A 14,260-nucleotide genomic window follows, 5' to 3' on the forward strand; every position below is an offset into this window, starting at 1 on the left:
GGGGGGTGGGGGGGGCTGCACGCTTGGCTCCCGGCGGGCCTGGCCTGGCCGCGGCGCGGGTTGCCGAGCGCCGCGGTTGCCCGGGGAGGCGCCGGCGCCTCGCAGCCGGCCTGCTGCGGGCTCCTGCAGCGTCTCCCCGGTGCTTAGTGCCACCGGAACATAGATCCCAAGCGCSTTTTGCCGAGAGGCGCTTTCTGCTCTGGGCAGCCCCGCGGTGCCACCTGCGAACCCCTGTTCAAAACGCGGTGAGCAGTGCAGGCCTCGTCCCCGGTGGGCAACGTGTGCGAGTCTCCGGGCTTTTCTGGGCCCGCGGGCCCACTTCCCTGGGGCGCTTTGTAGTGTAGGTAACCTTGCGGGTTACTCTACAAGAAGTGAGTGGAAACTAGGTAGCTCTGTTTAAATCGTAAACATACACAGAGGAGGAAAAGTGAGTTGTTTTTATTAGAGTTTGGAAACTAAAAACAGAAATTTTGTCGTGGACTATCGTGTTGATCTCCAAGTGTTTTGTTTTCCAGGAGGTTTGCGAACAGGAGTATGACAGTTGTGTTGTATTTCTAGTGCTGTGTTGTATTTCTAGTTTGGCAAAGCTTTGCATGGGACATTCAAAAGCCTTCTTTATTAAAAACATGCCTCCCTGCAAACTTCTCTGTCTGTGACCCCAAAGCATGGTGAAAGTATTGATATGACGATTTGTAAAAATGATGATTTCACTCTTGGAAATTGTTAATAAATTTCAGCAGAAATTTCCCAAAAGTTTTAGTTTTGGACAAGTAAGAGCAGTGGAAACTTCAGCCTTATTATTTAAAGTTCAGTAGATAATAAGCAATCAAAAAATCTAACTGACCGAGGAGATGTAATGTTAATTGAAATCATGGCCCTTCCAGATTTCTTAGTAGCAGTCATTGTTGGGAACTTTCGTGATACATTTGCCTATTTTTCACTTTCTGAATGTCTGATTCATGTTATGTAACTATGAATATGTGTTATTTGAGAAATTTTTTCTTGATTTGTGTTGCCTCTTTTTATACACAGGAGGTTAAATGTTCGCGTGAATATTGAGCTACGATCAATTTCTAATCCTGTTCATAAAAAAGTGAGTTAGTTATATACAAGATTGAATGAATAACACAAATATTTCACTGAATAATAGGGAAAATGGGCAAAGGAAAAGTAGAATAAGRTTTTAATATTTCTGTCACTTAACATTTTATCTTTGGTAATGTTTATTGAATAATTCAGTTGGTTTGATAAGTTTTTTTTTTTTCTTGCCTTTTTGGCCTCCTTTCTTAATTTTACTGTTTCATTGATTTAAATAAACTTGAGAATTAAGTGTTTGGAGACCTTGAAAAGAAGCAGAGTTGAAGCATAAGAGCAGTTTTTCTTTAAATATGCTCAATTCTTATTGAAAACTACAGAACAGCAGTTATATTTGCAAAGTCCTGTTTCTAGCTAACGAAAATGGTAACTTATTTGCGGATGCAATATTTTGCTTTTTATCAATATAGGTGTTAGCATTTTTGAATGTTTGGGGTTCATCCAAACATGAGGGAATTTAGGTAAGAAAGAACTGATGAATTAAATTTGTAGTAAAATTGGCTTTTGTGAAATACTGGGGGAAAAGATCTTTCTCTAGGAAAAATACCATGAAATTGCTATTGGAGGTTATAAAATCTGTTTTATTGTATGTCTAACTTGTTATTTAAACTTTGTATCTATCATGATGCTAAGATTGTGGATAGTCACTAGTTAGTGGTATGTTTAACAAAACAATATTGTGCRTAAAGCAGTACAGCATTTTTAAAAGGTTCTGCTAACTGTTATGAATATTAAGAAGTGTTCAGTTAAGGACTGTGTATCTGGAAATCCAGTTGGGAGCATTCTTTTTAGATTGGTAACTTCCTACACTTGGATCAGTGCATGAGAAATAAAACCAAACAGGTATTCTTATCCAGGTTGCTACTGTCTTTTCTTCCTCTCTGTTTGGAAGTACTATGTTTTTCACACAGGTTTGAGCTGTGTTTCTGGAGAACAGGTGCCTGGACCTAATGCTGCAGGTGTTTTGCATAGCCCCAGCCTTGTAGTGAAAGAGTAGGGTTGACAAAGAAGGCAGCTTTTCCAAAACACTGTTTTTGATTTCAAGTGATCAAATTGGCTTATTTTAAAAAGCTAAGCAGTATAATGCTGATAGGCTTACTGGACTTCAATTGCATCTGGTTTTCGCTTGCTTAGCTTAGATTCCTTGTTCAGATATATAAATTGTTTAGGAGATATATTCTCAAACTGACATACTAAGGCATACTAGAGTATGCCCTAAAAGTTTTATGGGAGGACAAGAGATGTGTGTTGAATAAGATCTTACTCCTTTTTAGATATCAGAAACAGACTGGGAACAATGTGTTAGTGATATACTATAGTGTGCTACTTACTCAAAATGGGGTATACACATTATTTCATGCTCACAGAATGGTTGAGGTTGGAAGGGACCTCTGGAGATCGTCTAGTCCACCCCCCCCCCCCGCTCAAGCAGGGTCACCTGGAGCATGTTAGACAGGGTTGCATCCAGGTGGGTTTTGAGTGTCTGCAGAGAAGGAGACTCCACAACCTCTCTAGGCAACCTGGTCCAGAGTGCTCTCACTCTCACAGTAAAGCAGCTTTTCCACATATTTAGGTGGAACTTTCTGATTTTCAGTTTGTGCCGGTTGCCTCTTGTCCTGTGACTTAGCACCACTGGAAAGAGTTTGGCCCCAACCCCTCCCTTACAGAATTTGTAGATACTGATGAGATCCCCCCTCAGCCTTCTCTTCCCCAGGCMGAAGAGGMGCAACTCTCACAGCCTTTTGTCATAGGGCAGATGCTCCAGTCCTCTGATCATCTTTGTAGCCCTGCACTGGACTCTCTCCAGTAGCTCCATGTCTTTTTTGTACTGGGAATCGCAGAATTGGACACAGTACTCGAGATGTGGCCTTCCCAGGGCTGAGTAGAGGGGCAGGATCACCTCCCTTGACCTGCTGGCAACRCTCTTCCTAATATGCATGCCAGGAGACCATTGGCCTTTGTGGCCACAAGGGCACATTGCTGGCTCATGGTCAACTTGTCACCCACCAGCACTCCCAGGTCCTTCTCTGCAGAGCGGCTCTCCAGCAGGTCAGCCTCCAGCCTGTACTGGTGCACGAGGTTATTTCTCCCTAGGTGCAGGACTCTGCACTTGCCCTTGTTGAACCTCAGGAGGTTCCTCTCTCCAGCCTGTCCAGGTCTCCAGCCTGTCCAGGTCTCTCTGAGTGGCAGCACAGCCCTCAGGTGTGTCAGCCACTCTTCCTAGCTTGGTATCATCAGCAAACTTGCTGAGGAGGCACTCTGTCCCCTCATCYAGGTCACTGATGAAGAAGTTGAACAGGATGGGACCCAGTACTGAGCCCTGTGGGACACCACTAGCCACAGGCCTCCAACTGGACTCTGTGCCACTGATGACGACCCTCTGAGCTCTGCCTTTCAGCCAGTTCTCAATCCACCTCACTGTCCACTTATCTAACCCACACTTCCTGAGCTTCTCTAGGAGGATGTTATGGGAGACAGTGTCAAAAGCCTTGCTGAAGTCAAGGTGGACAATATCCACTCTCTCCCCTCATATACCCATTCCATCATTCCCATTCATTCCATCATAGAAGGCTATCAGGTTGGTTAAGCARGATCTCCCCTTGGYGAGTCCATGCTGGCTACTCCTGATCACCTTCTTTTCCTCCCTATRTCTGGAGATGACGTTCAGAACGAGCTGTTCCATCACCTTCCCAGGGATGGAGGTGAGGCTGACCGGCCTGTAGTTTCCTGTGTCAACATAGTGCTGGGGAAACGTACTAAAGAGTTGCTTTATGTTTTTTTTTTCTTTTTTTTTTTTCTTTCCTTTTTTTTTTGAAAGGGAGAGATTTTTGAAATCTTTGTGGAACCTTTAACTGAAGGCTAAAGGGTTTTCATCTGGTTTATTTTTGTGAGAAATAGTTTTGCTGTTTTTCACACTGTAATATTTAGAAATGGAATTGAGTTAAATGTTAATTTTTTTCCCTTCTAAATTATTTGTTACCACTGTAGCTTACTTTTGGTAAAAAGTAAAAATATTTAACATATTCTTTACAATTTTAGCTTGTGATTTTTAAATAATCTTTACAGAATTGTTTATAGTATTAAATCATATTTAAATATCTTTCTCTTCAGGATTTAGCTGTGCGATTGACTGATGATTCTGATCCTTTTTTCCTTTATAATCTTGTCATATCTGAGGAGGACTTTCAAAGGTAAGTAAAGTTACCAATACCAATGTATTGTTTGTGAAACATTTAGAAATAGTAATAAAGAATGAAAGGATATTTTTATCTTAGAAAAATCTATCTTAGAATTTAGGTTTTTGCACTTTTCATCTGTAGCTGTTTTTTCTTTTTCAGTATTTTGGTAGTATTGTTCTCTTTGACCAGCCAGTGAAACTGTTGAAGCATAGGAAAGTGGTTTGCTCAGGCTAACACAGACGAATGGGAGAATCCTGGTGTTAAGTTCCCTGTGTAGCTACAGTACCACGGTTTATCATCCTGCATCTTCTGTTTATCATCACTRCTTCTTATAGATTATTATTTGCTTGTAAACTATTTAAAGAACTAATTGCAAGAGGAAAGACTATTTGCATGAACAGAGATTTACAGAATTGGGCCTTTGCCTTATATTTGTTTTGCATTCTAATTGCAATTTTGGGTCTCAGTTTATTGTAATTACTCAGAATTTGATCATTAGATTTGGGCACTAGGCATGAAGAATTTAGTTTAAAAAAAAACAAACGTGATCAGCATGTGGTCATGGTCAAAAGGCAAATGTAAATCAGTATTTGTAAAGCTTGTTTGAAAGAAATGTTTCATTATGCAAAGTCTGGCTTACACACTCTCCACTGAAAATCGTTTTCTATCCTTGAGTTTAATACAACTATAGTGAAGATGCACAAAATAAGCAAGTAGGCAGATAAAATCTTTGAATGGTTGAATCTCCCCTCATCTGCAAAGTGTTGGCCTTTGTTCCTCCCCGGTGCCCTACCTGATAGCCTCGCTGTACTGCTGTAAGGAAGCCTTTCTTAAAGGAATATGTTTGTTCTGCCACAATAACCTCTTTTGGTGCAGCCCACTTGTAAGAATTCCTGAAGTTAAAAATAACCTCTGGTGATTATTATCAAAGACATGATCATATTTCTTCTGTATTCAGGGTTGAAAATAATATACTAACAAATTTTAATAGCATGATCAGAAAGAGTTCTTTCTGCTGGTGTAAAAAAATATTTCATAGGAAATAAGCAACATCTCTATGTAATGTTAATGTTTGTTTCCTATCTCTTTGCATAGTTTAAAATCTCAGCAGGGTCTCTTGGTAGACTTTTCTGCTTTCCCGCAAAAATTTATAGATCTACTTCTACAATGTATTCAGGAGCAGAACAAAGATATCCCAAGGTAGGTAATGAATGGGTCATGTTATATTTATGTGTGTGTGTTTATGTATTTTAAGGTCTTAAAATACATTTGTCAAATACTCGAAGACTAAAAATAGTCAGTGGAACAAGGATAACTTAACCTTACTCTGGAGACATCTAAATATTGATCGGTGGATGTTAYTGAGTCTTGGGAGGCCTGAGCAGTAGGATTGATGTTTAGTAACAGTCTCCCTATCTGAGCTGAAGATAAGCTGGCAGATGGGTGAGAATGCAGTGCTAGGTCTCTGCTGAACAGCTGAATGCTAGGAAGCTAATCTGAATTTGAAGGACTGAGGTGTAAATCTTTCAATTTCACAGAAGCAGGAAAGGCTATAAGGTATTTTGATAAGGGTTGTCTCTATCACTTTACCTAGCTTGAAAGACTGTTTCTGTTTTGCAATTTTTGTCCTTAAATGTCACCATGTGCTAAAACCTGTTGTGTTACCTGGTGTATAGCCTCAGAATTTCTTTTAAAAAAGAAAGCCCAAAACAGTGCTTAATTCAAAAATAAAAACAATTATGTAGCATGGTGTTCAGATATTAACGTGGGAGGGGGAGACATACAGCTTACTCTTTCCTGTGGTAACATTTTAGTATGTTGTTTTCCATGTGTGAATACTGTAGACAGCCTACATTTAGGAGTTACACCACTTCCCAAAGTACACACTAGGTACTGTGAATGTTCCTTGGTAATGGGATGCATAAAGATCAGGAGCTTGTTTTCCTTGTGAATTTGTTTACAAATGCTTTATTTGATTTTGGTTGGTTGTGGTTTTTTTTTTTTTTTGATCCTGGAGTCATTAGGCAAGCTTTTGAAAATCTTACAGATAAATTATCTGATTAATTTCGTGTGTTTGTAACAAAGTGTGAGTAAATTAGTTGATACTTACTTGTAGTATCAACTACAACACAGGCATTGATTTTTTTTCCAAACTGAACAGCCTTTTTATTACATGTATAAGAATATATTTTATTTGAAAATAACTTGTAGGATATACAGATAGATTCAGTAAAGAAATATGTAATGAACATGTTGGGTTATTTTTGTTTTTTCTCTAGGTTTTTGCTGCAGTTAGTTTCTTCAGCGTCTGTTCTGGATCACACACCTGTCTCTTTAAATGTGGTGGAGACAAACCCTTTCAAACATCTTACACATCTCTCTCTAAAATTCCTACCAGGAAATGATGCAGAAATAAAGAAGTTTTTAGCCAGTTGTTTGAAATGCCTTAAGGTAAAGTGAAGGTTTGTCATAGTTGTATCTAGGCCCTTATACTGTGTGTCTTTAAGCATGTTTTCAGTCTTACTGCTTCAAAAATACATACCAAATTTTGTGAATCATGTTCTGGTTTATTTTTTTAGTTTATGTATGATATTGCATACAGTTTTTTGGGTATGTGTTAGAACCAAATTATTACTGTCACTGTAGCAATGAAAATATTAACACATGTACTCAACCAAACACCTGATTTTCCGCTAGTTCAAATTATAGCATTTCATACATGAAGTGCGTGTAGTGTTCAGCTGTTAAATGCTTCAGCATTTCTTGCTTTATCACCTTGTGCTGACTCTTAGTCCAACTGCAAAAGTAAAATACTGTGAATTTCAAGACTCTTTAATTCTCTAGCTGGCTCAAGGGAAACGTGTATATAACTCTAAAGCTTTATGGCCTTCAAAGGACTAGTCTCTGTAAACAACAAATGAAAATTGTAAAGTTGATGCAGTTGGTAGCATGCTAGGTGTTATTTAACAATAAATTAATGATCTCAGTTAGATACACACTTTGGCTATTGTCTGTATTTCAGTTTCATAGATAGAATGGGATTTGTCTCTTTACTGTGCTGCAATGTTTATAGCCACCTGATAAGCTATTGTAACAAATTTATAGGATTTCATGTTTATTCATGCAACTCCTTTGTAAGTCTTTATGATGAGCTCCTGTTTCCTTATAGAAATTTGATACGGGTTTAATTCAGGATTTTTACCTTGAGCTAGGGTATGTTTTTAAATTTATGAATTATATCTTACTCAATGTGAAATTTATTTAAAAAGATATTTTGCCAGAAAAACAATTGATATGCTGTTGATTAGACAAGATAGGCTGATACAGTGGAAGCTAAATACTACTTGTATTTTGGAAGCTAAATTACAAAGAGTTGAGTTGTTGTCAATTTATATACAGGAAGACAAAGAGATGTTGGAACAAAAGCTTAAAAAAACTGAAGAGGATTTTACCAGGCAGTTGAACTACACTCAACAGGTAATGTAAACTTTATCTTTCCTGTTGTATGTTGCTTGTACTTTACAAGTTAGGTGAACTATGCTATATGTGAACACATATCATAAACTGCAAAATTCCATTAGGAAAATTTATATATAGTTAAAATAATAATAATAAGAAAAGAATTCTACATTGTTTTCTTTTCTATATTGGCACTTAAAAAATATATAAAGCACCCTGTGGAGAATATACTTCTGGTGAGCTGGTTGGCTCTGAAGATTAGCCACTGTCTAGGCAAGACAATTCACTTGGGAGTGAGGTGAAAGGAAAAACATGAAAGCAATTTGCTGTCACTTTTCTTAAGAAAAAGTGAAGCTTACAACTGAACAATGACATTCAGTTCTTACTATTGATTTTCATATAACTGTACTTTATTTTATATAACAGTGCATGTGTGTCTGTCTACATACACAAATGTGATGTATATGCTAATATAATGGCACATATTCTGTACATATTCTGTGAATGGTTGGAAATCTTCCTATTTGCAAAAATTGCAAAACTGATAGATAAATAGGAAGTCTTTGTGTTATGTTACTGTGCCACTGTTCAATTTCATAGCGGGGCCCAGCAGTGACTTCATATTTGTGTTTAAAGAGGAGGATAGCTACAGGTCAAGGTGATTTTTTGACCACCACGAAACAGAAAAATTGTTTTCTAGTCTTAAGTAACAATTGGAAGACGATAAAATGGTGAATGAAGATTATTTTATCCAGAATGTCAGAAAGATGCTGTTTAGTTTCTCAGTGTCTTTCTTTCCTGTTTGTAGAATGAACATGTATTTCAGTGTCTGGTGCAGAAGCTCAGACTTTTTGTATGTAATAGCCTCATGTCCTTTTAAGAAGCAACTGTAAAGAATCATTTAGTATCGATACTTAATTTTTCAAGATTCTTTATGTTTTGTCAAACAGAGCTTGTCCGAAAAGAGCCAAGAACTAGACAAATTGAAAAATGAATGGACAACATGTACCACAGCTCTAACAAGTAAACACACACAGGAACTGACAAATGAAAAGGAAAGAGCTCTTCAGGTATGACAAGAGAAGAATCAACAATAGTCTTACTAATTTTCAGATTTACTGGACAGCTGCTTAGTTTGCTTTGCTTCTTATAGGCACAAGCTCAGTACCAGCAACAGCATGAACAACAGAAAAAGGAATTAGAAAGTTTGCATCAGAAGAGTATTCAGCAGTTACAGAACAGACTCTCAGAACTGGAGGTCATCAATAAAGATCTAACAGAAAGGAGATATAAAGGAGACTCCACAGTTAGAGAACTGAAAGCAAAGCTCTCTGGAGTAGATGATGTATGGCTTATTAATTTCTGTAACCAAACTTATTATTTTTAAAGCATAAACACTGCCTGCCTATGCATGTAATGTATTGTCTGATCAGATAAAAATACAGCATTCTTACTGTGTCTGTTCAGCTTCTCTATATCTGTTTAAGTTGCAGACTTTATATATATATATATATATATATATATATAAATATTTTTTAAAAAAAGTTCCTTCCCAACATTCTAGGAATGCCAAAGGGCAAAGCAAGAGGTGTTGTCACTGCGTCGGGAGAACAGTACTCTGGATGCTGAGTGTCATGAAAAAGAGAAGCTCATTAATCAGTTACAAACGCGAGCTGCTGTTCTGGAACAAGAGATCAAAGATAAGGATCAACTGGTTGTTAGAACAAAAGAAGTATTGGATGCAACACAAGAGCAAAAGGTTGTTTTAAGTTTAAAAATAATTCTCTCTAAAGCTCTGTAGAACCTTGCTAATTGCAGCCTCTATAGATAATCAAATTTTATGAATGTAGCAAGTTTCCAAATGCCCTTTAAAGATGCCAAATTTTGGCATCAAAAGGATGCTTTAGTATTTTGTACTACTTCAGTAAATTGAGGATTTTCTGAAGTAAATCTTTTAAACAAAAAAGGATGAATCAGGAGATCCTGTTGTTTGTTTGAGATTCAAGACTATTTGTTGTAAAGACTGGGTTAGTGCTCAAAGAATTACTGAGGTTCTATTTAAAATTAGAAATGATGTCTGCTGTGTGTCTGTCATTAGAACTGTAAAATCTTTTACATTCTTTTAAAGGTGATACTGGAAGAGAGTACAGAAAAGAAACAAAGTCATATTGAAAAACTTGAGACAACAATTAAGTCGCTATCAGCTGAACTTCTCAAGGTTTGTTGAGCATGTCATTATCCTTATGAAATGTATTCCTTTATTTTTAGGTGTTACTTATTCTGAAAATTTCTGATGGTTTTTACAGGCTAATGAAATCATCAAGAAATTACAAGGAGATTTGAAAACCCTAATAAGTAAATTGAAATTGAAAAATACAGTAACAATTCAGCAAGAAAAACTGTTGGCAGAGAAAGAAGAGAGACTTCAAAAGCAGCAGAGAGAATTGCAGGAAACTGGACAATGTCTTCAAATGAAAGAACAGGAGGTACTATGATAGACTAACCCTCTGTCGTGTAAACACTATTGTTTATAGTGTGTGGATTTTCTTTTTTCTTTTTTTTTAACTTAAGATTGTTCCTGTATATAAAATATTTTAATTTTTGATTCATTTCCTGTTAGTTAACACACTTGTTTAAATGTGCAACTTTGCATTTTTTCATGATAAACTGATTTGTAAAATATACATATGGGAGAAAACTAAAATTGCATTGCTTAGAGTACTAAATAACAGAATAACAAATGACTGAACGTGCTTTAGAGGGCATATTCAGGTAAAAGGTGATGAAGGGAGGGAAGAACAGGAACAGAGTAAACTTTTCTTTCTCCCTTTAGATAGTCTCCTGCTTAAGATCCTTTTATTATTTACTTATAAAAAAGTTAAGCTTGAAAAGGTCTCTGGAGGTCACCTTGTCTAACCTCCTGCTGAAAGGATTTATTTTAGAAGAATCATCATATTACTTCTGCATAAAACTGGATTCAAACTTCTATAAATAATTTTAGAGGAACTTTTTCAGGTTCTTGACCTTTTAATTTATACTAGAATTTTGCTTTAGTTTCTAACAAGTAGTATTCCTGATAGCATTAAAATTAGTATGGGAACATTACAGGTTTGCAAGCTACAAGAACAGCTAGAAACTACAATACAAAAACTGGAAGAAAGTAAGCAGTTATTAAAAACCAATGAAAATGGTAAGTTTGCATGGCTTCCTTTCTCCTTGTGTAGAACAGTATAATGTTACTTGAAAATTAATGAAGGTAATTTTTTTTAATAGCTGTGATTATTGTCAGTTTAGCAGATAAGCTTCTGTCTGCAGTGGGTGTGCAGCAACCTAGAGCTATGTGAATACTTGCTTGCAGTTGGCAGTTGTGGAGTAACAGGCCACCTTGCTACACTTACTTAGCTTAGCATGGAGAGGAGGGAACACATTGGTGTGTGATGGGGAAACTGTTTGGACAACTGCTTTTTCAGGAAACTGGCACTTCTAGTGATGCTGGGGATTACCGKCCGGGGTTACGACAGACTGAATTATCACTTTATTGAGGAAGTGCTTCTTGCTATTTTAAACAATTTGTAATAGGTAGGAAGTGAGTTTTGGGTTTTTTTTTTCCTTTCCTCTCCCCTGTGCAGTAATCACATGGCTAAACAAACAGCTGAATGAAATTCAGATGGTAAGGAAGTTAGAGACGTCTAGCAGTCCTCATGGTGGTGTTAAGACTGGCATTTCCCCTCAGGGCATGGTAAGATACAAGTATAAATAATGTATGGTTACTATGCTATGTCGTTGTTATTTCCTGGAATCTATAGCATTGAAAAAAGAGTCTAGGGAGCCAAAAAAAACCATGAAAGCATCTTTTTATGAAATAATATCCGTTACTTTGGGAATCTTGAATTGCTTAAGAAAGTTATTTAAAATCGTTGCTTTCTTTAAACATGTGTTTCTATTATTTCTTGCAGCTTGACCGACCATCCTTTCCTAGCTTAGGAGTCAGTCACCCCATTTCTCCTCTCTATGCTCTCCAGAATTTTCCTGAGCCAGCATGTAGGAAAAGTGCCAATCCACAATGTCCAGGACCAAAGGCAGGTGTTACGACATTTTTGTTTAGTTAAAATTTGATAACATAAATTTTCAAAGTGTAATGTTTCAAATTTTCTCAAAATACATACCGCATATCCCACTTCTGTTAAGACTCCAGCTCTAGAACGCTTTTATCACTATTAGCTGGTAATAAATAGAAAATGCCTGTTTTAGGGCTTTTCTGCATGCTATACTGCACACAGGTACTACGCAAGGCATAGGAACAGTCATCCCTTGAAAAGTCCACACTGAATACTTATAGGTGCACTGTTATACCTGGAGATGCTCAAGTTGTTATCCTGTAACACTTTCTCATCTTCCTGCAGGTTCAGTTTAACACACAGCTTTCTAAAATGAATCGATGTACAGATGTTCAGACAGTGACTGCTGCAACTGGCCATCCAGCAAATAAAGAGAAGTGAGTATCTATCATCTGTTGTACTTCTTGCTTTCTCTAAAGCAATGCATGTTGTCTTATATCTGGCTGAAACTGAGCAAAGAAAGAAATGTGCATGCCCAAGCTAGTTCTGTGAGCTGCCTGTCCAGTGACATGTTGATGACCTTACTTACGAAAAGCCTGGCTTGCAGATGTCAAACTGAGGTCCATGCTTTCAGGAGTAGGTCCTGAGGAACAGAAGCTCTATGTTCCGTCTGATGCTCAAGCTAATCTATAGCTGTCAGGTGATGGAGCAGTCACAAAGCTCCAGTAGTTCCACACTGCTGTTACCTACTCAGTGATGATTTGAGTGTTTGCGTGAGTGATACAATTTGTTATGTGAAACCTTTTTTTTCAATCTCTACTCACACTTATTAATGCCTTGCTAACTAACTACAGCTACTCGAGATTTTTAAACGTATTTATTATTTATTTATAGTGGTGATAATCTTGGGCTGGAACCAAAGTATTTCAAGAAAAAAGATGACAGCATTCCTTTACGAGGGCTTAGTCAAAATGAACTTAATGCAGGTATGTGTGAAAACAGTAAAACAAAATCTTGTTTGATGTTATTAGAAGGTGATAGTGATGGCTGTATGAACAGTATCTTATTTCTGCTCTTTGACAGAGTATTTGAGAGCCTACTTACCAACAAAAGCACAACCGTCACCAAAAGCTGCAGTAACAACAGCCTCTGCTTATTTTCCCGGGTAATAGTGTTTTTAAAGTTAGAAGAGTTCTCTCAACCCATTCAGGGGATTTCTGGATGTCCTACAACTGATATTAAATAACTCACTTCTTACAGGTGAAGTATCAATGTGACCCAATTTTTTTTTCTCCAGTAAGATCAAATCTGCTTTCTTTGAGAAACTCACTTAAAGCAATCTCAGCCTTAAAGGCAGCATTGCTGTAGTTAGTTGTGGGATCTGCACAGAAATTTGACTTCGTATTAGACAAGCTGTAAAACAGACTTGTTGTAGGAAATGGCAAGTGTGGCTCTGTAACAGCCGGAAGGTACTCGCGCTGGCATTCCCTGAGTGATAGGAAGCATGCTTTTGTGCGAGTACTTTTCCTGACTGACTGACTTCAGAGGAAGGATAAGGCAATAGTTTTCCAGCAGTTTCTGGAACGTGTGCAATCCTTCCTGCATTTAATTCTGAAAATTTGCTTGATTTGAGAGACAGGATATTTGAATAACCTGTCTAGACTTGCAAATAAGCTGGTTAATACTAAGGATCCTGAATAGTGGAATCAATCATGTTACAACTTCATTCTCTGCTGTCTTTCACTCAGTGTCCCAGTAAAGAACAGGCACGCAAGTATTTCTAACAAACACCAAACTATGCATTTTTCAAAGACTGTTTACATACTTCTATCTCTTAAACATCAAACTAAGGGAAAAAGCATGAAATCTTTAAGTAAGTAAGTAAGTGCAACGAAATGATTGTATTTAAATGACTTGTCTTGCAGTGCAAAATGTGTATATTTGTTTATAACGATTGTTCATGTTAATGTAATATCCACTTGTTTTGAGATGTGCAAATTTCAGTGGAAATATTAAATGTTGTTTTTATCAACTCTGTTCCAATTAATTAGTTACTCTAACAAACTAACATGAGCTCCACTCTAGTGAAGTAGCAGTATGAGGTACGTAAGTCTCWTAACAGTAGTAGTCAGTCACCTTACCTTTTCCTGGAGTTTCCTTCCCAGCTCATTCTTTTCACCATGTAACACTGCATTGCTGGACCAGCCCTAGGAGATGACCGGCAGTACAGTCCCCTGCTGACAACCATCCTGTTCTAAGGTCTGTGCTTCTGCTACTATTTCTAGTTTCTTTAGCAGCTGGTAAATATAAACTAATGTGAATTTAGTTTGTTTATTGTAAAATACATAGGCTGGTATCAAACAGCAATCTGGTAATTAAAATGTGATTATTTTCCATATCTCAGTCCTGTTCTAATTTACATTAGTATTAGGACAGGGAAGACCAACAACAAATTTCTGGATTAAAGGG

General features: G+C 37.3%; 1 protein-coding gene across 1 annotated transcript in view; it reads left to right on the top strand.

Moving 5' to 3' along the window:
• The window catches only part of SASS6 (SAS-6 centriolar assembly protein), a 15,343-nt gene extending 1,156 nt beyond the window's left edge, over window positions 1-14,187 (top strand). Inside the window, exons 2-17 of the mRNA XM_085308280.1 lie at window positions 1,033-1,093; window positions 4,207-4,286; window positions 5,370-5,474; window positions 6,554-6,725; window positions 7,674-7,751; window positions 8,684-8,803; window positions 8,887-9,078; window positions 9,298-9,492; window positions 9,862-9,951; window positions 10,040-10,219; window positions 10,842-10,923; window positions 11,363-11,472; window positions 11,690-11,812; window positions 12,137-12,228; window positions 12,686-12,777; window positions 12,875-14,187. Coding sequence (XP_085164406.1) covers window positions 1,033-1,093; window positions 4,207-4,286; window positions 5,370-5,474; window positions 6,554-6,725; window positions 7,674-7,751; window positions 8,684-8,803; window positions 8,887-9,078; window positions 9,298-9,492; window positions 9,862-9,951; window positions 10,040-10,219; window positions 10,842-10,923; window positions 11,363-11,472; window positions 11,690-11,812; window positions 12,137-12,228; window positions 12,686-12,777; window positions 12,875-12,960 — 1,858 coding nt within the window. The 3' untranslated portion in view covers window positions 12,961-14,187. The remainder of the gene's footprint in view (window positions 1-1,032; window positions 1,094-4,206; window positions 4,287-5,369; window positions 5,475-6,553; window positions 6,726-7,673; window positions 7,752-8,683; window positions 8,804-8,886; window positions 9,079-9,297; window positions 9,493-9,861; window positions 9,952-10,039; window positions 10,220-10,841; window positions 10,924-11,362; window positions 11,473-11,689; window positions 11,813-12,136; window positions 12,229-12,685; window positions 12,778-12,874) is intronic.
• The last annotated feature ends 73 nt before the right edge of the window (window positions 14,188-14,260 follow it).

This window comes from Rhea americana, unplaced genomic scaffold (genome assembly GCF_003343005.1).
Source record: "Rhea americana isolate MKP2758 unplaced genomic scaffold, rheAme1 scaffold_272, whole genome shotgun sequence".
Taxonomy (NCBI): domain Eukaryota; kingdom Metazoa; phylum Chordata; class Aves; order Rheiformes; family Rheidae; genus Rhea; species Rhea americana.